General features: G+C 32.7%; 2 protein-coding genes and 1 pseudogene across 3 annotated transcripts; all 3 read left to right on the top strand.

Moving 5' to 3' along the window:
• The first annotated feature begins 329 nt into the window (after positions 1–329).
• LOC125219494 (probable glucuronosyltransferase Os01g0926600) lies at positions 330–4968 on the top strand. The gene is made up of 8 exons (XM_048121482.1): positions 330–694; positions 2174–2320; positions 2410–2474; positions 2909–2978; positions 3398–3616; positions 4010–4153; positions 4256–4391; positions 4481–4968. Exons 1-8 carry the CDS (start codon positions 371–373, stop codon positions 4708–4710), a joined length of 1335 nt encoding a protein of 444 aa, XP_047977439.1. The 5' UTR covers positions 330–370; the 3' UTR covers positions 4711–4968.
• A 5777-nt stretch (positions 4969–10745) lies between these two features.
• Positions 10746–13091, top strand: LOC125223674 (bidirectional sugar transporter SWEET1-like). Of its 2 annotated transcripts, XM_048126927.1 has the most exons (6): positions 10746–10853; positions 10934–10970; positions 11062–11157; positions 11476–11758; positions 12512–12631; positions 12735–13091. In XM_048126927.1, the coding sequence occupies exons 1-6, from the start codon at positions 10808–10810 to the stop codon at positions 12888–12890; spliced, it is 738 nt and encodes a 245-aa protein (XP_047982884.1). In that variant the 5' UTR covers positions 10746–10807; the 3' UTR covers positions 12891–13091. The 2 variants fall into 2 exon arrangements, with proteins under 2 accessions (XP_047982884.1, XP_047982885.1); XM_048126928.1 differs by lacking the exon at positions 12512–12631.
• A 756-nt stretch (positions 13092–13847) lies between these two features.
• On the top strand, positions 13848–16231 carry LOC125221353 (annotated as a pseudogene).
• The last annotated feature ends 7003 nt before the right edge of the window (positions 16232–23234 follow it).

Raw genomic sequence — 23234 nt, 5'->3', positions numbered from 1 at the left:
CTCGAACTCAGTACTTAAGCTAATTTCTTCATTTGTAATTAGATGTTCTTTTTTGGGCTGTCATATATTTTAAAAATTAAAAAACAAGTAGTAAGTTGAAAAAAATGTACTACTAATATGATGTCCACTTATAAAAAACAATAAAAATTTAAACGGGACATGTAATATAAGACATCCAAATATATAAACAGGAAATTTGATAGGAGATTAAAGTAGTAGTAATATTTTAAATTATGATATCATATAGTAGTATGTATATAAAAATTAAATAAAATTAAATAAAATTGAACTGATATTTGGCTGATTGTACATTTTATTTTGACTATCCTTTTAATTAGTCATCACTACATTCCAATCACTCTCTCTGCAAATGGCCACCATAAATTCCGGCAACAAAACCACCAGATCACACTCTCACCACCACACCTCCTTCACCCGAGTTCATCACTTCGCCGCCCTAGCACTCGTCGCCGCCACCTTCTTCCTCACCCGACTCTTCGACCACTCAATTTCCCCCTGCTCCAATGCCAATCACTACACCACCCCCGACGACACCGTTCGATCCCGAGGCTATGCTAATTTGAAGATCTATGTCTACGACAAGGACGAGATCGACGGCTTGCAGCTGCTCCTGTCCGGACGCGATGGGAAGATTTCTGCCGACGCTTGCGTTAAAGGCCAATGGGGCACTCAGGTAGCTCTACTCGATTTGAATTCCCGATTCCTAGCTATGAACTATATGCTTGATTCTATATGCTTGTTTGATGTGAATTGTGAAATTTGAAAGAGCTATATGTGTAATGTTTACTCGATTAGGTTTTCGTGTGATTTGGCATTGCTGTTGCGATTGTGTATGTTGTAAATTGGCAAAAGGATTGGGGAATGTGGACTGTTTTTGTAGTTTAGTTTGTAGTAGATTTCGTTGGGGAAGCATGCTTACAGGTAGAACTGAATCGAACACATATTGCTGTTGTGCTTGGATAAATGAGAGCAGTTCGATATCCTGAGGTGCTTTTATTATTCAGCATGAACAAAAATCAACTTATGTAATAGCAGTAGTTGTTTCCTTTTCTCTTTCCCCCTTTTTGAATTCTCTGCATAGACAAGTATACTGAGTTTTGTGAGGACAGGACTGGATTTTTCCTGTATATTGGTCCTTATTGTTTAGCTTTGCAACTTTTATGGGTTAAAGGTTTGCTATGTTCTTTGGCATGCATTCATGGGTGTCACTGTTAACTACCATGTCATCAATCAATAACCAGCGAGGGTTTCTCTTGTACGTGGTGTATTATTGAACAAAGTGATTGACAATGTTATGGAGGATTGAGGATAAAATAACTTAACTGTTGGATAAGTGGAATATAGCTACTTTAGCAATTTCAAAATATGATTATGCACTTCATTGCACTGTTAGTATGACGTGTTATAAGTTATGAGAACAATTTCTTGCTGTCATCATTTAGTTGTGGTGAGATTCTTTGCTGAAGTGTGGAGAGTGGAAAACCCGTTTCAGTTTGACGTGTTTAAGTTAATCTCAGACTCTGACGTATAGCTAAAGCTGTTTTTCCACAACTATTTGACTCCTTTTTATACACTTAAATCTAAATCTATTGATGATGGAGAATGCGAATCTGCTCTTTCAGAAGGAATACTGTAATTTAAATCCTGTATGTTTGAAGTTGAAGAATAGTTTGAAAGAGGATTCTGGGTGATAAGAGATAGTGGCACTACTGGAATATGGTGAAAAAAAGTCTTTCTAACCGTTAACAATAAGTTCCTAAAGGTTTGGAGATTAAAATCTGTATATTTTCTTACTAAATTTGCTGAGCATCCACTGGAAATGGATTAACTAACCAAAAATATGGTAGCACCTATGAGGAAATGATATTATGATGCATCACCTACAAAGAAAAGATTTTAAGGGGGCGTTTACTTTGGTAGGAGATATGATTGACTATATACATATAGCACTGAGTAATTTGAATGATTATAACTATAATATAAAACAAGGTTACAATTGTTTATTCCATCAAAGAATGTTGTGTAGTAAGCCTATATTAAAATTTCATCTATCTAAGCTATTACCCTAAGTAAACACCATTGGAAGAGGATTTCGTTGTGGCAACTCATGCAGTACTTTTCATCTTTTGTCTAATTATTGGCTTCCATTTAGGTTAAAATACATAGGTTGCTGTTGCAGTCAACATATCGAACTAGAAAGAAAGAGGAAGCAGATTTGTTCTTTGTTCCATCTTATGTTAAATGTGTTCGAATGATGGGTGGGCTGAATGACAAAGAGATCAACCATACTTATGTCAAGGTAATAGATATAACCCCTTATCAGAACATGGGGACTTCATGAGAGATCATGATATAATTGTTATATAAAGCAGCAATATTTGGTTTCAGGTTTTAAGTCAAATGCCATATTTCAGGTTATCTGGTGGGCGCAACCATATTTTTGTATTCCCAAGGTATGATTCTCTGATTTCTGGTTATAGTTCGTAAATTAGGAATACTTGAGTACTATTTATGAACGTATATAAAGAATTAAATTGGTGTTTATGTCTATCCATATGTTATCCAAAAGGTATACAAAAACCAACGATATTCCCAACAGTTATTAGTCCCTTGCTTAAGTCTTAATGATCCCTGATTATGGATTCTTATCCTATTGAGTTGCAGACACAGTTCACTAGTGGAGTAATACTTTTCTTAATGTTTTGAGAGAAACTTATTAAGCCTTTGCTGTTTTCCATATCTTAGTATCTTAGTATAATAGAAACTGGAAACCACGAAGATGCTGAGATGGAGAATGAGCAAAACTTTTATGCTTTCTGCTGTATCTTTTTCCTACATAACCAGACAGAGGAAAGTTATATTGTTTTGATGTTTTACTCCATTTCAGCGGTGCTGGAGCTCACTTGTTCAAGTCTTGGGCTACATATATAAATCGTTCCATAATTCTGACTCCGGAGGTACTTTTTTATATTTAATTGTGCTCTTCTTCTTCCTACTATATTAATTTCACTGTTGTCTATGATTATGTGAAGCATGCTTATAAAATGCTAGGATGTGAAAGACCAAAAATGGCTGTTTCTATGCATGACTTGGAGAATCTACACAGATAGAGCCACTTCAGTTTTGCCAATTTCCATGCATTAGACATGTATATTTATTATCACAGTAGTTGATTCACTATTAGATCATGTTATTTCATGTATTTTGTATGGATTGGGATTCGGGAATCTCTTTTTTTGCATTTGGCCTCCACTCAGACTTGGTTTTAGAGTTTTGCACAAAATCATGTAAAAATCAACATTTTTGCCACTTTCATTACAAGAAATGTCATTAATGACTGATGTATGCCTATGTTTGTATCTTCTCTTTAATGCAGGGTGACCGGACTGATAAGCGAGACGTTAGTGCCTTCAATACATGGAAAGATATTATCATACCCGGTAATATTGATGATGGGATGACAATTAATAATCCAAGGCTTGTTGATCCTTTGCCTTTATCAAAGAGAAAATATTTGGCAAATTACTTAGGTCGAGCACAAGGAAAGATTGGTCGTCTTCGATTGATAGAACTTGCAAAGGAATATCCTGAAAAGGTACATCTCCCATTCTTCTTACCAACATCTTTCTTTATTATTATTATCATCATCAATATAAACTCCCCTAGGAAAAAACTATGGAAGTGGTAGATCTGGACAGGCTACCAGTAGCTTAGTGGTTGGTGTAAATAGTTTTCTTTCATTAACAGATGTGAAAAGATTTCTCACTCAACTTATTTACCGGCATTTTGCATTTCATTTAAATTCTTGGTCAAAGCTGAATAAATAGGCCTATAATGTTGATTAAGAAAGCCACCCCTAATCTAGCACCTTGATAAATTTCATTCCTTCTGATAAGCTTCACTTTTGGTACTATATATTTTGATATTTTGTTCCATTATCACTGCAATAATTTCATTGAAAGATGTGAATGTTTGATCCTGTTAACAGTTGGAATCTCCAGTGTTGAAATTTAGCGGCCCAGAAAAACTTGGGAAGAGGGATTACTTTCTACATCTGCGAAATGCAAAATTCTGTCTCGCTCCACGTGGAGAGTCATCATGGACACTTCGCTTCTACGAGTCATTCTTTGTGGTCCGTATCAACATGTTTCTGTTTCGAGTGTGTATAAGTGTGTATAATATACAAATACATAACTATTTGAGCTCATTGCTGCTGTTGTTTTGCACTGAACAGGAGTGTGTCCCGGTTATCCTATCTGATCAGGTAGAGCTACCTTTCCAGGATGTAGTCGACTACTCCCAGATATCAATCAAATGGCCATCCACTCGAATAGGGAAAGAACTTTTGGATTACTTGGAATCGATTTCAGGTCATTCGTTTGGTCTGTCGTGCTGCTTTGTTTCTCACAATGCACCACTTTTACTATTGTCTAACAAAATTGTTCCGTTTCTCTCCCAGATAATGAGATAGAAGAAATGATCGCCCGAGGGCGGAGAGTGAGGTGCTTATGGGTGTATGCTACAGAATCAGAATCATGCTCGGCTTTCAGTGGAATTCTTGGGGAGCTTCAGAAGAAAGTGAGGCAATTCCATCAGTCAGCAGAGACGTTTTGGCTGCATAATGGAAGTTTAGTGAGTAGAGATTTGGTGGAGTTCAGCAAATGGAAACCACCCATGCCATTGCCTTAATTTTATGGTAAATATACTTTTTTGCTTTTCTCTAGTGTTCGTTACACTTTCTTCACATCCATATTCACCTTCGCCAGAAAAAAGAAAAAACTAACACAGCCTAGAAGTATTTGTTTTGATAGATTTTTATAGTAGTTCTATTTTTTATGTTTATGCAAGTCCTAACATTTGTATAACTCATGTCCAGAAATCATTTCTTTACATCTATGATCTATCCCACAAAATTAACTTTTATAACCTACGAATCTTCGCTCCTAATACATAGTCGTCTGCGTTATTGTGTTTGGGTATGGTCTAATACATATGGTTCACATTTTATGCCTCGATAAGTTATACTCAATAATTGTTTGATATGGTTTAGAAATGTGGTGAGTCTAATACTCCTTGATGGATGAGGATTGGCTAATATTCTCTTGTGGATGTGGATGAAGATTTTCGTTAATGCGTGCTGCTAGTTTATTTTTCAATTCATCATTCTACCAAAGTTTACTGTCTAATTTGGAAAAGATTCCTTTGGTATATGTAGCCACTGGGATTGGTTTTGTCATAATTTTGACTTGCGTCCAAATTTTTGGGACCATCAAATACTGTTGTATACTTTAATTTGGCATTCATTCATCTTTAGCAATGGAAACCTTCCTAATACCAATTGTCTACAATGTTGTGACACCACCATCCAACGCCTATGTCTCACCTAGTGATTTTCTCAACCAAAAGATATCCACTTGAATCAATGTGTGTATAAGACTATAAGTGTTCATTTTCATCCGATTACAATTGTTTATATGGAGTATTATTGTAGATTTTCAAAAATTATGAATTTATAAGTGAGGATATGCACATGAATTTTGTACTAACAAGTTGGTTGGGAGAAAAAACATGTCCCCCTTATATTTAGAATGGTAGATGCATGGTCCAGATCATGCTATGGATATATTCATGTAATATCTTACTCTTAGATTATGAAGATATATTCACCGTCTTTTCATTCTTACTTCACACCCTTTTCTTATATTATCTCCATGGTTCATCAAATCGTTGAATTTGACGGAGTTTTGATAACGGAACAAATAATGCTAGCATAGTTGCTTACTATGTGTAAACGATGATAGATGAAGCGTGTTGAATGTGTTCTCATATCTTAATGTTTTAGTCCAGAAACAAAACAAAATTACAACAAACACCACCTGGAAAAATCACAATGAGACATGAGGGTTCAGTCATCAGTCAATAATGATTAGCTTCAAAGGAAAAGCGGTAGTAGCATAATGAAAGCAAGTAAATGAAGAAAGAGCGGATCGGCTAACTAGCAGTCGGCAAGATTTTTGGCTTTTTCCTTTTCATCTTCGAACTTTAAGAAAATCATCGCAAATTTGACCCGAAAAGAAAGGAAAAGCAGGGTTTCGTCCTTTAATCCACAATCCAAGTTATTAAAAAATGAGTTTTTTCTCGATATCCCAATTTGACTTCATTTTCTGATAAGTAACTCTGTTTCTGATCAAGTGGTTTCCTGAAAAGGCACAACCATTAAACCTTGAATTAGCTGTGCCTGTTAACAACTACGAACAATTAAAAGGCCAAAGAGCAACCGAATGGTTGAAGACGTTTCAAGGCAAGTTTACAACACTTAATTCCAATTTTAGAATTCTAAGTACAACTGAGATAGTACTACAAGATTGGAGTATTTAATTGATTTTTATCCATCTCTATATAAAAAAATAGCAAACAAAAACATTGAATGCTTGCACGCAAATAATCCTAATTCATGTTTATATACACACTCTTCACCATCTTCTGTCTTTCGAGTGGTGGGACATGAATATTTATCACCAAATTCCAAATGGTATCACAAGAAACATTTGTTCTCGTCAACACAAAAATATGGAGTAATACTATGGTTTGGCTCACAGTTTTAGGTCTATGAATATTTAGGTGCATATGATAGAAGAAACAGAAGAACTCATCTCAAAAGACTAATCTGTTAGAAGAGAGAGCTCATTTAATCTATATACCCCATACCAATTTTTTTCATAACCGATGTGAGAATTGAGGTCGTAACAACATCTTGTAAATGTTCTCTTTTTGAGTTACAAAATAAGTAAAAAAGAAAACGAGTAGTGCTATTACAATTTACAGATGAAATTCTTGTAGATATATTAAAATGTATTTCCCCGACTCATAAATATAATCGTCTTTTTTATTTTATTTTGATCAGTTCTATAAAATTAGTCCGTTTCTATTTTTAGTATTTCTCTTTTATAAGGTGAGTCACATTCTCTACTAACAACACTTCAATTACTTTTTTTACAATCTCTTTTCTACTTTACCAATTTTGCATTAAAATTTGTATTATTCCTAAAACCCTATTTTTATGGGATGGAGGGAATATATCACATTATTAAAGTATGTGTAAACGGGTCCCATCAAAGTATTTAAATGAATACATTGCACGTTGTATTCTACTATTATATATTCTCTTCATCTCAGCGAGTCACTTTCCTTTTTGTATTGTCCCACCTAAAATGAGTCAATTTCCTTTTTTGCAAAAAAAATATTTTATCTCTCTTATTTTATTTTCCCTTCTCACTCATATACTTTTTTCTCTCTTATACTTTACTTCATCTCCATTATCAATTTTTAAATCTTGTTTATAAAATAAGCGTCTCGATAATGACATGAGAGAAAGAGTATTTAATTTATGAAAATAGAGCATCTTATATTTTATATATTATTATATTTCTTATTTATCTATTTCTTCTTCTTCTTATTATTATTACTATATGATTGAGTTCACGATGATAGAGAAATAGTAGTAAATCTTAGTTACAGAGAGAAATTTGAGAAGGACATTCGTAATGACAAATATTTTTCGGTAAATTGATAATATAAGTTACTTATAAAATCATTAAAAAAAATGGATGAGTTCTTTTTTCTTTTGAGAGGGGGAGCTTATAAGCTATTGAAATTAACTTTCTCTTAATGCCTTTTCTATAACAATTTTATGTTCCCTATATTTATTATTGAGATAGTCCTATATTTATTATTGACATAGTAATGATTGAGATATGAAATGAAAATTCAAATCCCTCGTTTTTTTCCCTTTGACAAAACTCCCAATGATTATAGCGGATAAAAAGTAAATACATCCAAAAATAAAGAGATAAAAAACGATAAGCTATGTATATAATTATATGAGTTGTTTAATAGTCCTATTTAATTAATGTTGGATCATGGAGTAGTATCTATTTTTAGATCGTCTCATACAGTTAGATTATTTCTTTTTCGCAAAATATAACACATTTACTCTTTCTTACATTACTATCTTCTAGGGTATTCTTTCAAAACTCTCCATCTTTATTTTTTCTTATTTTATTCTTACTATACTTAACTTATGGAGTCTTAAATATATACTTATTTTTAATTTCTGAGCCCCAAAATGAAAATGATAAACCATAACAAATTTCAATTAAGTAAGCCACCCGAGACAAAAATGACAAAAAAACAAAATAGTAGCACTCGAGTAGTTTGGAATAGAAACAATAACAAAGTATAGAACCGTTCATTTTCCAATCATCTGCAATCAATTTATTGTCATATCACTGGCCAGATTATAAGAACTAATTGTATGCTATATATGTCTATTTATTGATAATAGTTCGTAGTAGTGAAAATTACAATATGCAATGACATGAATATCTAGCAACTTTTTAGATTTGAAATTAGGCAAAATCTGATTAAAGGGACTGGTCAAAAATAATATAAAAATGACCTATATATTGTAGTACATGTTTATGGTTTTCTTTTATCTTGCCAGTGAAAATATTAGAGCATCCGCAAGATGCCCTTTGCGGCGCAGGCTCGTCCCGCTGGGACGGGATGGTTAAGGGATGCCGTTGCGAGTGTCCCATCCCGTGGGGCTTCTCGGTCTGGAGGGTTGTCCCGTCCCGTCTCTTAGCTTATTTTATTATTTTTGTATCCTTCAATTTATCTCAAAATCATCTATAAATATTTCATTCTTCACATAATTTTTTTTTACTCATTTTCCTCTCTAATTTTGTTAACTTAAAAAAAATAACTATGATTTTAAATTAATTTTAGTATAGTTTTAAATTTTTAGGATTTTAATTAAATGCTAATTTTTAATTTAAGAATTTTGTTACTTTTAAATTGATATTTTATTCCATCAATTTCTTCTATATATCCGCACTCAAGAATTATTACTTTTGAACCCTTTTATTTCTGTATCTTAAAAAGCAACTTTCGGCACATTATAAATTGAATTATAAATGTGCATTTGTGTTTTGTGCATGCAATTTTATTTTTTACGATAAAACGATGTAATATTTTGTAATTTATTTTCTTTAAAAATCGATAATATAGTACTCTCTCCATCCTAATTTAAATTAGACGTATTCTCTTTTGTGATGTCTCAGCCTAAGTTTGCACATTTTATTTTTTACAATAATTAACTTCTTTCTCTTTTCTACTTTATTATTTCTTTCTCTTTTCTGTTTTATTTTATCTCTTACTTTATTATTTAATTTATTAAATACCTATATATATATATATATATATATAGGTTTGTGTTAAAATGACAACCCCTCTTAAGATGACACCGTAACACCGCTTATACAACAATATTATAAACGCTACACAGCAATATTACAAACACTACACAACAATCTATAGATTGTTGTATAGTGTGTCGGATATTGCTGGACAAGAAATATTGCTGGATAAAGACCAGCAAATTGCAAACCGTCTTTTTCCAGATTTTTTTTTTGCCATGTGGCAGCTTATTATTCGTCCACGTGTACAAATGATTAGCTAGGAATAGTGTTATGTTGTTATTTTAAGGGGTGGTGGCACCCTAACATACCCCTGTATATATATTCATATATATCATAATAGAAATATGTCAATATTCAGTTAGTTTCCAATAACAAAAAATATCACGTCACAATACAAGCACCATGTGTACGTATTATGTAGTACTACTATATATTATCTCCACTAGCTATTATATATATAATCACCTCTTCTGTAGTTAAAGCCTCGTATTGCCATTCTGAAATATATTCGCTATTATATTTATTATTTTAATTTTACAATTTTTAAGATATAATCTTTAATTATATCATAATTTATTTCACTAATATTTTATTATAAACTTGTAATAAATATATGTAGGACTTACATTTAAAAAAGAACTCTTTTCCCAACTTTTCTTAACACTTAATTCGTGCCTAATCAAGTGAGCTTTATACTCCCCATATCCCCCCTTGTGTCCATTTAGATCTGACAACAGTTTTTAGGAATATAAATAAAAGTGAATGAAAGAGGTTTATGAAACTTTTTTTTATATATACACTTTATAATAAAACGAGAGAAATAAATATTAGTTGGATTGAAGAGAGAAAATGCCTATGTAAGAATTAAATGAAGAGAGGAAATAAAAGTTAAATACTTTAATTAAAGAAAAATAAAGTGGTTGAGTATATTAATTTGATTGAGAAAATATTGTTCTAAAAATAGAAATGTGTCGTAAATTTAAGATTCATGTACTAAAAATAGTAAAAATAAAATTAAATAGAGTAAAAAGAAAAAGACTTAATTGATGGAGTATTTTGAGTATCACATTTCTTTAGGGAGAAGAAACATCCATAAGCAATTAAATTTTACATTATCAACACAAATCCTAAAAACAAATAAATGCATTCATCTAAGATTTAAAGAACACAGCTTTTACAAAACCCATCCATGGTTTTCCTAATACTCCAAACCCTCACCACACTGGTCTCACTTTTTCACCAGAAATTAAACATTAGTCAGTAGCTGAATCAGCCACTCAGATTCTCAGACATGCATCATCACACATAACACCCAAAATACTTACGCATTCTACATGTGATTTAGAGAGAGAAGGTGAAGATAAGGACGCAATCTGTTTCATTAACACCAAACATAAAAAGGGGTTTTGTTTTTATTTGAATCCAAATAATATAAATCACCCCTCATCTTCATTTCCTCATCATCATCACCTCTCATCATATTATTCTTCAGTTACATTTTTATTTTTCTGATATATTCATTGAAAATGAGTCATCATGCCAAAGCTTTGCATTTGGTGTTTGGAGTTATTGGTACTCATGATTTAATTTATTTGAATTAGTGTCACTTTAATTATTTGCTATTGCTGATGAATTTCTGTGTTTAATTTTAGGAAATGGTACTGGTTTGTTCTTGTTCCTCTCTCCATCGTGAGTCAAAACACCACAACTTAGTGAAATTTTTGTTACTTATTTTATTATTATTGTTATTTTATGCTAATATTGGGAAATTGTTAAATAGGATTACTTTCAAGAGGATCATCACGAACAGATCAACTGAGCAATTTTCTGGGATACCATATGTTATGGCATTACTCAACTGTTTGCTTGCTGCTTGGTAATTATCTTTTATTTCTCTAAATATTGCTCCATTTATTTTTTACAATTCTTCATTAGTATATATAAAAACTATATAAACCTTGCCATTGTTTCAATTATTTCATTGATTTGGATTTTGGGAAAATTGTGTATGACATGGAAGTCAGAACTCATTGGATTTAAGTTTGAAAAATACATAAGATTCGGCTAATGTATTTCGGCTTACAATTCATACATAATTTTCTACTAAAATCGAGTCGTTCTTACATTTCCATTCCATCGTACCAAGACGATATTAGTTTATGATGAATATTGAAACTCCTGACCATATATACAGGTATGGGTTGCCTTTCGTATCACCAAACAACTACATGGTTACAGCAATAAATGGAACAGGAGTAGTGATTGAGTCAGTGTATGTCCTAATATTTCTTGTGTTTGCGGCCAAGAAGGAGAAGGGAAGAACCATGGCTCTTCTCTTTGGCATTCTTGCTATATTTTCCACTGTCGCTTTGGTTTCGGTTTTAGCCATCAAACAGGAGAACAAAAGGCAGTTGTTTTGTGGTCTTGTTGCCTCTGTTTTCTCCATCATAATGTATGCCTCTCCTCTCTCAATCATGGTAAGATCTATCTTCCTTTTATTTAGACAAACACCCCCCCCCCCCCCCCCCCCCAATATTAATTGCCAGTAAAATCATGAACTTTTTCCAAATTTTAATATGTTTGCATTTTTCAAAATTCAAATGTCAAATCACGGAATTAAAAAAAAAATTGTCCCATGTTGATTTTCCAGGTAAATACGATGATGAGTTGGTGCTAGAGGGGGATGCAAAAAAAATTATTAGCAATCAAATTTTTAATTGAAATTTTTATATGATTTAGATCACTAATAGTGTGAATTTTTTATAACAATTTACATTAGGATAAATTTGAAGAGTCGTTAAATGATAAACATTAAAAAGATAAACATGATAGCCTAGTAGGGGCGCTTAAGCCTAATATCACATAACTTGTCTAGGCGGTGGTCTGCCCAGGATTGGTGTACACGTGACAAATTTTGGTGATGTTGATGAATAGTGGCTTATACATGTATTTAAAGTCTGATGAACTAAAAAATAATTAGAAAAATTCCTCTCAAATCTCACTCTCTCCCTCCATCCGCTGTACATCGTCCGTCCGACCACCGCTTACACTTTTCCGTCTGCCAACTCGTATGGGATGATTCAGAATTTTGATTTGTCACTAAATTTTGAAAGATGAGGGATAAATCAAATTTACTTTTCATGATTCTACGGAAATTAACCCTTACATCTTTCATGATATAATTAACCCTTATATGTGATTGAATTAATGATATTGTTTTGGATAAGCAGAGATTGGTGATCAGAACCAAGAGCGTTGAGTATATGCCATTTCTATTATCACTATTTGTCTTCCTATGTGGTACCTCATGGTTTATATATGGCCTCATTGGCAATGACAAATTTCTCTATGTGAGTATAGTTTCTGTTTTTCTTTTCTAAATAGTAATAATAATATTTTACATGTGAAAAGCATCATTCATTAATAATTAATAATTGATCATTTATGCTGCAGATTCCTAATGGATTTGGGTGTTTTCTGGGAGCAATGCAATTGATTTTATATTGCATCTACCGCAAAAACAATGAAGATGTCAAGAAAGCTACAATTGATGGGAGTTTAGAAATGGGGCTTGCTAATCCTCAGCAAGCCAAAAATATTCAATCTTAATTTATAACAAGATAAAAGCCCAAACTCATTGGTAGAAATGAATGTAATAGTTTCATACCAACTTGAGTTAAAAAGTGTGCTGTCTTCACACAATCATAAATGAAAGTGTGCTGTCACACAACCATGTGGTTGGGCTTATTTGTATCTTGGTTTAAAGTTAAATATATAATTCCAATGCTATGTGACATATTTTAAGAAAAATTATATATAATTTGGCAGATGGAAAATAATATGCGGACAAAACAACTGGGGTACTTAAACGATGTCATTAATACACTTAGTTAACATATCTTTAATTTTTGCACATATCACTATAGTCTACAACAAAAAAATCCATCAAGGACATTTTTTAATTCAATTAAGGACGCTAGTTTGTGTATCTAAATATATTACCAATGCTTAAAAAAATGTTTTTATTGTTTGTGTCCCAACTAAAATTAGAGGATGCAAAATGGAAGCATCCTAAAAAAGCAAAAGATTAGTTTGATATGTCCTTAATTTAAGACCATTATGTATTATGTCTTAAAGTGTTACTATTAATTTTTAGAATTTTCCAACGCAAGTAATTGCGTCTCAATTTTTATGTCCTTAAAAATTAAGTTTTTTGTAGTGAGAACATATCACTTTTTAAATTCATAAACGTAATTTGCTTGAATTGACCATTTTTTAAAGTTGTGGGATTGACCAAAACTTGGTAATTTTTCTGTTGCCAATTTATCATATTTAATTACCTTTGATGATGATGGTAATTCTGTCATTTAATAAGTGAGACATAGCTGGGATGATAAGGACGTAATTTGTTTCATTAACACCAAAAAAATTAGGCCTTTTGTTTTTTATTTAAATCCACACAATATAAATCACCTCAACTCCATTTCCCAATCATCACCTCCAAAAAAACACTATCGACATACTATTCTTCAATTCCGTTTTAATTTTTTGAGATATTCATTGAAAATGAGTCATAGAGCCAAAACTTTGCATTTGGTGTTTGGAGTTATTGGAATGATTTAATTTAATTTGAATTTTTGTCACTTTGATTGTTTTCTAGCTGCTGATGATATATTTCTATGCTATTTTAGGAAACGCTACTGGTTTGGTTTTGTTCCTATCTCCCTCGTGAGTGAATACTCCACTACTTAATGAATTTTTCGTTAATTTATTATTGTCTTTTTATGCTAATTTTTGAGACAATTATTTATTAGGGTTACTTTCAAAAGGATCAACTGAGCAATTTTCTGTGGTACCATATAGTATATGTTATGGCATTACTCAACTATTTGCTTGCTACTTGGTAACTACAGTATATTTTATTTGTCTAAAATATTACTATTCCATTTATATTTTACATTTTTTTAGTAGTATACATTCATTTCAGAAAGTTAGTCCCGTTACTATATTAAAAACCATAAATTTAACATTTTTCTCATTATTCCACGGAATCTAATTTGTGTAAAATTGTACTCTAAAATGGCATGCGGAAAATTCTACGAGAATGAGACCTCCAATAAATTTTACTATCATTTTTCTCAATGCATTTAACAAACAACTCAACCACAAATCATTAGACAATTAATTAGTCTCGCTACGACAGTAAAAACCACAAAGTTTAACATTTTTCTCAATTTTTCCACATGTCTAATTTGGGTGAAATTGTATCTAAGTTGACATTCAAAAAATTGTACTACGAGGATAAGACTACCACTGAATTTTATCATTTTTCTCAATGCATTTAGCAAATAACTCAACTACAAATCATCAACATATTACAAATTGGTAGGACAAACCAAAACTTAACCAAAAGTCATACTACTAGTTTTTAGACAAATTTGCGTATTTTTATACTCCAACATCAAGCTCGTACCAAGAATGTGATAATCGACAGATAAGCAATGACTTTGTAATCATTATTTAAACTCCTGATTAATTGCAGGTATGGATTGCCTTTCATATCACCAAACAACTACTTGGTTTCAGCAATAAATGGGACACGGTGATTGAGTCAGTTTATGTTCTAATATTTCTTGTATTTGCGACTAAGAAGGTGAAGTGTAGAACCATTGGTCTTCTTTTGGGCATTCTTGCTATATTTTCCACTGTTGCTTTGGTTTCCATTTTAGCCATCAAACAGGAGAAGAAAAGGAAGCTGTTGTGGTGTTGCTGCCACTATTTTCTCCATTCTAATGTATGCTTCTCCTCTCTCAATCATGGTAAGATTTATATCTTGATTATTTTTCACCCTAATCTATAGGTTAATTAATTGCCCATAAGCTCACGAAGTTTTGTTAAACTTTTGTCTGCCATGCATCTTTCAAAATTGAATCACGAATCACTATATTTCAAAAAGATTTGAAATTGTTCCACGCAATTGCGATGATGAGACAGCCACATAAAAATAGATTAGTTGGGGCTATATTTTTAAAATGTTATTTGAAAATATATCTTTGAAATGATCAGGTCATTAACAGAGGCTTTTATCTTACAACTTGCATAAATCCACGGTATGTTTGGAGACTTTGTAAAAAAAATTTAAACATAAGCATGGTAGGTTTACACATGTCAATATTTTGCGATGTTGACTAATAGTGGAACACACATCTATTAATGTGAATACATGGATAACTAACAACATCGTTTGAGCCTTTGGAATTAATAAAATAAAAATAAAATAAAATTCACTGACTCCATTCTCTCTATTTAACATTCGTCTCTTTTCAACATTTTATGTTGTTGTATGCCCACCGCCTCCTTGTAGTTTTCTCCGTCTATCAATTCAGATCCAATTTTTTTCTAAATTTAGTCAGATGAGATACCTGATAATTTTTGAAATTTCGTAATTCATTATTCATATTTTAAAAGTTGTAAAAGTAGAATCTGACTTATTTTTTCGTAATCTTACAATCAATTAACGCTATACATAATTAAATTAATGATATTGTTTTGGATGAGCAGAGAATGGTGATCCAAACCAAGAGTGTCGTCGAGTTTATGCCATGGCTATTGTCACTATTTGTCTTCCTATGTGGAACCTCATGGTGTATTTATGGCCTCATTGGTCACGACAAATTTCTCTATGTAAGAATATTTTCTTTTCTTTTTATAATATCAACACTATTTTATATGTGAAAAAATCACTAAATAAATTTATTTATGATATAAATATATTGCAGATTCCTAATGGATTTGGGTGTGCTTTGGGAGCACTGCAATTGATTTTGTATTGCATCTACTGCAAGAACAAAAAAGATGTCAAGAACCCAACAATTGATGAGAGTTTAGAAATGGGGCTTGCAAATTCTCACCAAGCCAAAAATACAGAAGAAATCCCAATCTTAAAATGAGTTGAACTTAGTGGTAAAAATGAATGTGATAGTTTCGTATCACCTTGAGTTAAATAAGTGTGTTTTCTTCACACAACCATGTTGGAGGGGTTATATGTATCTTGGTGTCATGTTAGTATATTTATACGTATGGACATGGTTATGACTTATGACCATATCAATATCAATTTCAATATTCTATAGGAATATATTCAAATATGGATCAGTTACGTTTTGGATTTTTCACGGATGAGAATATAACACGTGGCAATACAAATTTACTTAAATTTGATAATAAAAGGTAATTCGGTCATTTAATACGTGAAAGTTGATATGCAGAGATGTTTTAAATTACATAAGACTCCAAATTTATACGCAAAAGAATCAAAACGATCTTGGCGCCAAAGTTAATCTCACATAAACCCCAAGGCACTTGTTTGTCGTTTCAACATTAATTATTTAATACTTTCAATTAGTATGTGCGAAGGTGTGAAGTTTAAAAAAACAAATTTTGCCTGTATATGGGTTTAGTACTGATATATTTTTTTATTTGGATATTTGCGATATGATTCTTATCCATATGTTATGAACATTTGCTTGCCGTCTACCGGTTTGAGTCCATTGTTCTTAAATCGAAAAACAATGCATGAAGAGTAAGATATTTAACAAAATACTGGAGACTTTTGATTGGAATAAAGGTTGTTAGATTCTGGTGGGTGTTTCAACGTGGTGATATGTTCGGTGTAAAAGTGGCAATTGATTCACGATAAAAATATTGCGGCTAAATCTGTATTAATTGCGATTCATATTTTACTTTCTCATCTCACCTAATTTGTCCTTTTTCACTAGGGCCCAATTTTTTATGGGATGATAATATTTATATTTGAATCGACATTGTCTTTATCTCATTATTATTATTTTCAGCTTGCATATTGTTGTATGTTCCGGTCATGACCTTTGCTTTGCTTGATTGGTTTTGGTTTCATGTTTGATAATTAGGAATTAGGATCGTAGATTGAGAGACATAAGTTTAGGAATGTGTCATTTTTAGGTCATCTGAGACAGCCAAATGAGAAGGCTGTTATGATGTGTTGTTCTAAAATTAGATGATGTGGTGGAAAAGAGACTTCAATGTAGATCAAGGCAATTTTAAACAAGAATTTGATTCACTTATATGATCCTCTTTAGATTATCAAAAATTGTAGCTATAAGCATTATATAGATGCAATGACGATTATACGGAATAAAGAATATGAGTCAACGGGGATAGCTTTATTACGTGGTAAATAATTTAGAGGCCCATTAATCAAGAGGGGCTCGGGGCTGGTGACTTACAAATCTAAATTGTCGAATTGTTATTTAAATAGTGATAGAAAATTTTGAAAAAAATGTATTAAACCAATATTGTAGAACTTTATTTGGTTTTCTATGTAAACAAGCATAAGTGACTTTTATAATAGAAATCGTACAATTATTGCTGGATAAATAACTGGGAATAATGTGTTTGTATTTTGCTTTAGATTTAATAAAGTCGTATCAATTGATGGGTTAAATGATGGGAATTTATCTGGGCTATGACCCAAGTAAAAGTGGGCCCGTATAAAATAGGATTTTTTAAGAAGGCCCCTCTAAGACATAATTGTCGGAACAAATACATTACTCTCACAGTTCACCGTGTCACTAATTTCTTTTCTTTGTCAGTTCGTCAATACTTGTCACATTTTAGGCATTGAATATCATATTCTACTAACTCAGTCTCACATTTTATTATAAAATAAATATATAAAAATAGGATCCACATTACACTAATTTTTTTAACTCACTTTAAATTATATTTTTTTAAACCCGTGTCGAATCAAATGTGATATTTAATGACAGAGGGAGTGAGTATTAATTTCCAACATGCCTAATTGGCTATGGTAACATAATGGCATCCACATTAAGATTTTGAAAATAGTCTAATTTTCAGTTACAACTTACGACTTCTTTTTCCCAACCACACCAGCATTTATTATTTCTAAAGCACAATAACTACAATGAGGCCATCCTATTTTCAGCCATAAATTATTTCACCAATTTTTATTAATTTACAAGTAACGAATAAAGTTGAAAAAATTGAAATTGAGACTCTTGGATTTTCTAGAGTAGTTCAATTTTAGTTCTACTATCTATTTATTCTATGTCAGTATGTTGTACTTTATAAATTCAGTTTTCTTTGGCATGCTTTCAATGCGATGGTGGTCTATACTTTTGCACTTTTTCTAACTTGGATTATTAATTACATAAATAGGTGCCGAGTAATTCAACACTAAATTAGGAGGGTAAGATATCTGATTTAATACTAAGGAACATATCGTCAAATGATTAGAACTTTTCATGTTTTTATAATTGAATGAGGGTTATCTTTATAATTCTCAATTTCTCATTCAAATTTTAGCAACCACCCTAATTTAAATCAAAATTGATAAAATTGATTATTTAAGAAATAAATAAAGGCAGAGGAATCAGGCCGTACGGTGCGAATGCCGCCTCTACATTAAATAATCTTTTATGTTGGTAATTTGGTAAAGTAACATTAAATGCTTAGGAATAATACAACATAGCATTAGGGAGTAGTAATTTTTAATTCACTTGAACTTTATTCAAAAGACTATATATTGAATTGGAACTAAGTTAATGTGGACGTGTGTGTATTTATAAATTAAGGCTAGTTAGTTTGATCGGTTTTTTATTTAATTTCAAACCACAAATGAAACCGGGAATAGAGTATCAAACCAAAAATTTGATCCACGTTATATTAAACAGTATAAACTTTAACCAAGATTCAAATTTTAAGTGTCATCATTATACTTAATGAAATTAGCTATTCTAGTACTCCATTTGATGCATATCCCCTTATCACAAAAAATTATAAGTTTAATTTCTATTAATTAATTATTTCTTTTATTATATTCTATTTTTCCAATAGAAATGATTCATTTGGAATTAATGTAGTCATTTTAAACATTATCGCAATTGTAAATGAACTTAATAATAGTACTCCATATTTGTTTAGTCGAGCCACTGTAGCATGTTGTCATATCATACTTGATTAAACTTATAAACTGGGAAGTACATATGCAGTCAATTCGTTACGTGTTAATTCAGTCATTTTACCATTTTAATACGTTTCATAATAGTTGAGTCATTTTTTTTGGCAAAAGTCATATATTTTTTCTCTCTTATTTAATTATCTTTTTATCTCTCTATCTTTTTCATTTTCTACTTTATTATTCATTTTACTTGATTCACTTTACACAATTTTTAAAAATCGCTTGCTGAAAAGAAATGCTCCACTATCGCAGAACTGAGGAAGTACCTTTTATTTTCGCAGACAAAAAAATATTGAAGATCATGCTTATGTCAGTGAACAGTTTTGCATGTTGGGTCCATTTACTTTGGATATCTTCGAATTAGATAACCATATTTTCAATTTTTTCAATGTATCTCAATCATAGTTATTGTAATAATACATTATTTTTCTCAATAAAATTTGAACGCTACATAGTAGATGTTGATAGTTTATGGAGTAGTAGAAACACGGGTATTTACCTATTTTTGGGTCCTTAGTTTATTTCAAACATGCTATGTTCTCCCAATGGAAATTATTGAATAGAGCGGATGCTTGACTAATATTGTTGATATTTTGTGATATTTTTGATACTAGATATTTGTGATAGTAGACTATTGTTAAGGGCTTTTCCCTTAATGGTCGCTATTACGGCGAGTTTGCAGATAACGAACAGGTTCCGGCGCCCTGGGAAAGGTCGGTGGTGATAAAGAATGGCTTAGCGCGGGAGAATTCCTGTCGGCAACGAGATTAGGGTTGTAACTGGTTGCTTGAGCAATAAGGCAAAAGATAATACAATATTTCATTGATTGGGAAGAATAACGACAAAAGCCCTATTTATAATAACTACAGACCCTAGGGTTGGTTCGACGACATTCAGGAAAGAACCAATAAAGAAAAGTTGATCAAAGCTTATTAAATGTTCGACGCCAAAAAAACGTACAGAAAATAATTATCCAAAAATAGAAATACAAGAATAACTGTGACTAAAGAATTACGCGCCTATTTGGAGACGTAATTCTTGAACCTATCTGGCGGTTTGATTTGTCTTCTCAGTCTAAGATTCTTGGCTGTTGTTCCTCCGCCATGTTCCTTCTGCCTCGGTTCTTCCTCTTCGTGCGATACCTCTTCCTCCTTCAACTGTCCATCTGGTGTTGCATTGTCGTGGAGTTCGCATCAACTATATATACAATTCATTAGATATAGAGAGAAAAATGTTTAAATAATCATTACTGAAAATTGTGATACAACTTAGCAGAAGAAAAAGCTTACTAAAAATAAAAAAAATGACTAATTTTTTTAACAACCAAAAACGAAAAAACTGAGTGAACAAATATACTATGAAATGGATGCAACAAATAAAGGTACGAAAATCAAACCTATCCTACCGACGACGATAAATGATTTTATGACAGAATACTCTAACTTGATTTCCCATCCCCGAATAGATAATTGGCACAACTTCATAAACAATTCCTCTTTCTATTCGCCTATGGGATGCCTAAGCTTATATGTAAATGAATTATTATTTGTTCGTAGATTTTTATTACATTATGATATTACATTGTTTCTTGCTTTTGTGCTTTTATGCTTTTGGCTTCCTTGCATATACTTCAATTTTCTTAAAACTTATTCCTTTGTCTTTATTGAATGGTTTGAGTTTTTTTATAAAAAATTTATTGAATGGTTTGAGTTTTTTTATACTCTAAAAAATAGAAATGGATGAGTATATTTTTAATTATGGATTAAATATATTGTAATAATATCCATAGTAAAGAAAAGATGGAGATGAGATGCGAGTTGAATAGTGAGAAAAAAGAATGGAGAAAGAAAGAAACGTGAGAGACAATATTGAATCCGATGTAATACCATTTTGACGTCCGCAATAAAAGCCCCAGCACACACAGATCAAACAACTCTTCTCTCTTCTCTGTTGCATCTCTAAAAAGCTCACTCTATAAAACTCGTGTATTAGATTTTCAGGAGACTTTTTTTGGCAGCTGTTTACTTGCACACTTAAACATACCTCTCTGTATTCTCGATTTCGTGTATTCGGAGGGAAGCTGAATTGATTTATCTGGTTAATTGAACTCTTAAAGAGAGTAAAGAAGTAGTGAGTGTTACTTAATCTCAATTTCGCGGATTTCAGTGACGCTAGCGTTGAAATCGGAATCCTACTTCGGTAAGTCGCTGCTTCATTGCCATGTTTGTTTTCTCGATTTGAATTTTTGTTTCCTATACAATTACTGATCTGTTGGCTGTTTTGCATGCTCTAATAGAGTAATGCGTTGGATCGAGTGATTTTTTTCTGTTCTGACTAGATTTCTAGGGTTTGATGCGCTATCCTTTTCACTGTCGTATATCGTATGTTAGGTTTAATTAGTTCCTCAATACTTTCTTACGCCCATATTTTTCCTTATTTGTTAATTGATTGAGCTCCTTTGATGCAGTAATAATTAGATTTATGCCGTTTACTTGCTATTTTAGGGTTGCTGGTGAGTGACTTGACTTGAATTCACTGCATTTTGCAGGGTTTCATAGGAGTTGATGATAGAGTATGATTAAAATAGAAGAGGAGTGTACTTAGAATGTCCGGCGACAAAGTTAGCCATTCCTAATTTATAGTAGATTTTTAACATTTAGCATTATTTATGAGAAGCAGCCCTCATGCATGAGGCTTATATCCCTGCTCTTTTGATTGTTCTTCATTTTTAGTTGGATAGTAGACCAACATGCTAGCATTAGTCGATTGTATGTCTAAATACTTAGCAAATTGAACTATCTTTCTGACTTTGTACTTGTTGTCGCACTTTACTGTTGCGAATGCTATAAATGTTATTGAGGTGGTGTAAGCTTGGTATCGATATCTTAAGAGTCTTGTAATTTGAAGTGTGTTGATTTCAGCGGAAAATGGTGCCGCAGGGGCCTCCAGCCCCACTTGGTGGAGGCCAGCCAGTTCCACCTTCTTTGTTAAGAGCAAATTCCGGGCTTTTGGGCAGTCAGGGGGGTGGCAATGGCATGCCTTCTCAAAATGCATTTCCATCTCTGGTGTCGCCCCGAAATCAGTTTAATAACATGAACCCGATTGGGAATGTTCCCAATGTGTCTATGCTCCATCAGTCATTTGGAAATGGGGCCCCGCGTTCTGGCCCTGGTATCACCCAGAGAGGGCTTCTTGATGGCGGGGCAGAGTCTGATCCACTTTCTGGCATCGGAAACGGGATGGGATACAATCAGCCTTCCTCATCTTATATGTCTTCACCCATGGCATTGAACCCAAATTCATCCGGTCAAGCTCAAGGCCAGCAGCAGTTCTCAAATAATTCAAGCGGCCAAATGTTGATGGACCAGCAACAAGCTCAGCAGATTGATGCTCAGAATTTCCAACATAATCAGCAGCAGTTTTCTGCTCCGAGCAATACCCAACAACAGCAGCAGCAACAGCAATATCAAGGAATGCATGCTGGATTAGGAGGCGGTGGCCATCTTAAGTTGGAACCTCAAGTAACTAATGAGCAAGCACCACAGCAGTTGCAAACTATGCGTAACCTTGGTCCTGTGAAATTGGAACCTCAGCAACTACACAATATGAGAGGCTTGGGTCCTGTCAAGATGGCACCCCAGCAGTCTGACTCGTCTCTGTTTATGCATCAGCAACACCAGCAGCATCACCTCCTGTCAAGACAGTCCTCTCAGGCAGGTGCGGCTGCACAGATTTTGCAACAACAGAGGCTTATGCAAATTCAGCAACATCAACTATTAAAATCCATGCCTCAACAAAGATCCCAGCTGCAATCTCAGTTTCAAAACCAGAATTTGCCTATTAGGCCCCCTGTAAAACCTGTGTATGAGCCTGGAACGTGTGCCAGAAGGCTAACTCATTATATGTACCAGCAGCAACATAGACCTGAAGTA

This window comes from Salvia hispanica, chromosome 4 (genome assembly GCF_023119035.1).
Source record: "Salvia hispanica cultivar TCC Black 2014 chromosome 4, UniMelb_Shisp_WGS_1.0, whole genome shotgun sequence".
NCBI lineage: Eukaryota > Viridiplantae > Streptophyta > Magnoliopsida > Lamiales > Lamiaceae > Salvia > Salvia hispanica.
Note: the sequence above shows the minus strand (reverse complement) of the source record. Positions and strands in the feature narration are given on the sequence as shown.

Excerpts from the sequence above, each read along its gene's own strand:
- LOC125219494 (XM_048121482.1), top strand. The coding sequence starts at position 371 with ATGGCCACCATAAATTCCGGCAACAAAACCACCAGATCACACTCTCAC. Across the intron at positions 2,321-2,409 it reads TCAACCATACTTATGTCAAG|GTTTTAAGTCAAATGCCATA; the intron begins GTAATAGATATA and ends ATTTGGTTTCAG. Across the intron at positions 3,617-4,009 it reads CAAAGGAATATCCTGAAAAG|TTGGAATCTCCAGTGTTGAA; the intron begins GTACATCTCCCA and ends TCCTGTTAACAG.
- LOC125223674 (XM_048126927.1), top strand. The coding sequence starts at position 10,808 with ATGAGTCATCATGCCAAAGCTTTGCATTTGGTGTTTGGAGTTATTG. Across the intron at positions 10,854-10,933 it reads TTTGGTGTTTGGAGTTATTG|GAAATGGTACTGGTTTGTTC; the intron begins GTACTCATGATT and ends GTTTAATTTTAG. Across the intron at positions 10,971-11,061 it reads TTCTTGTTCCTCTCTCCATC|GATTACTTTCAAGAGGATCA; the intron begins GTGAGTCAAAAC and ends ATTGTTAAATAG.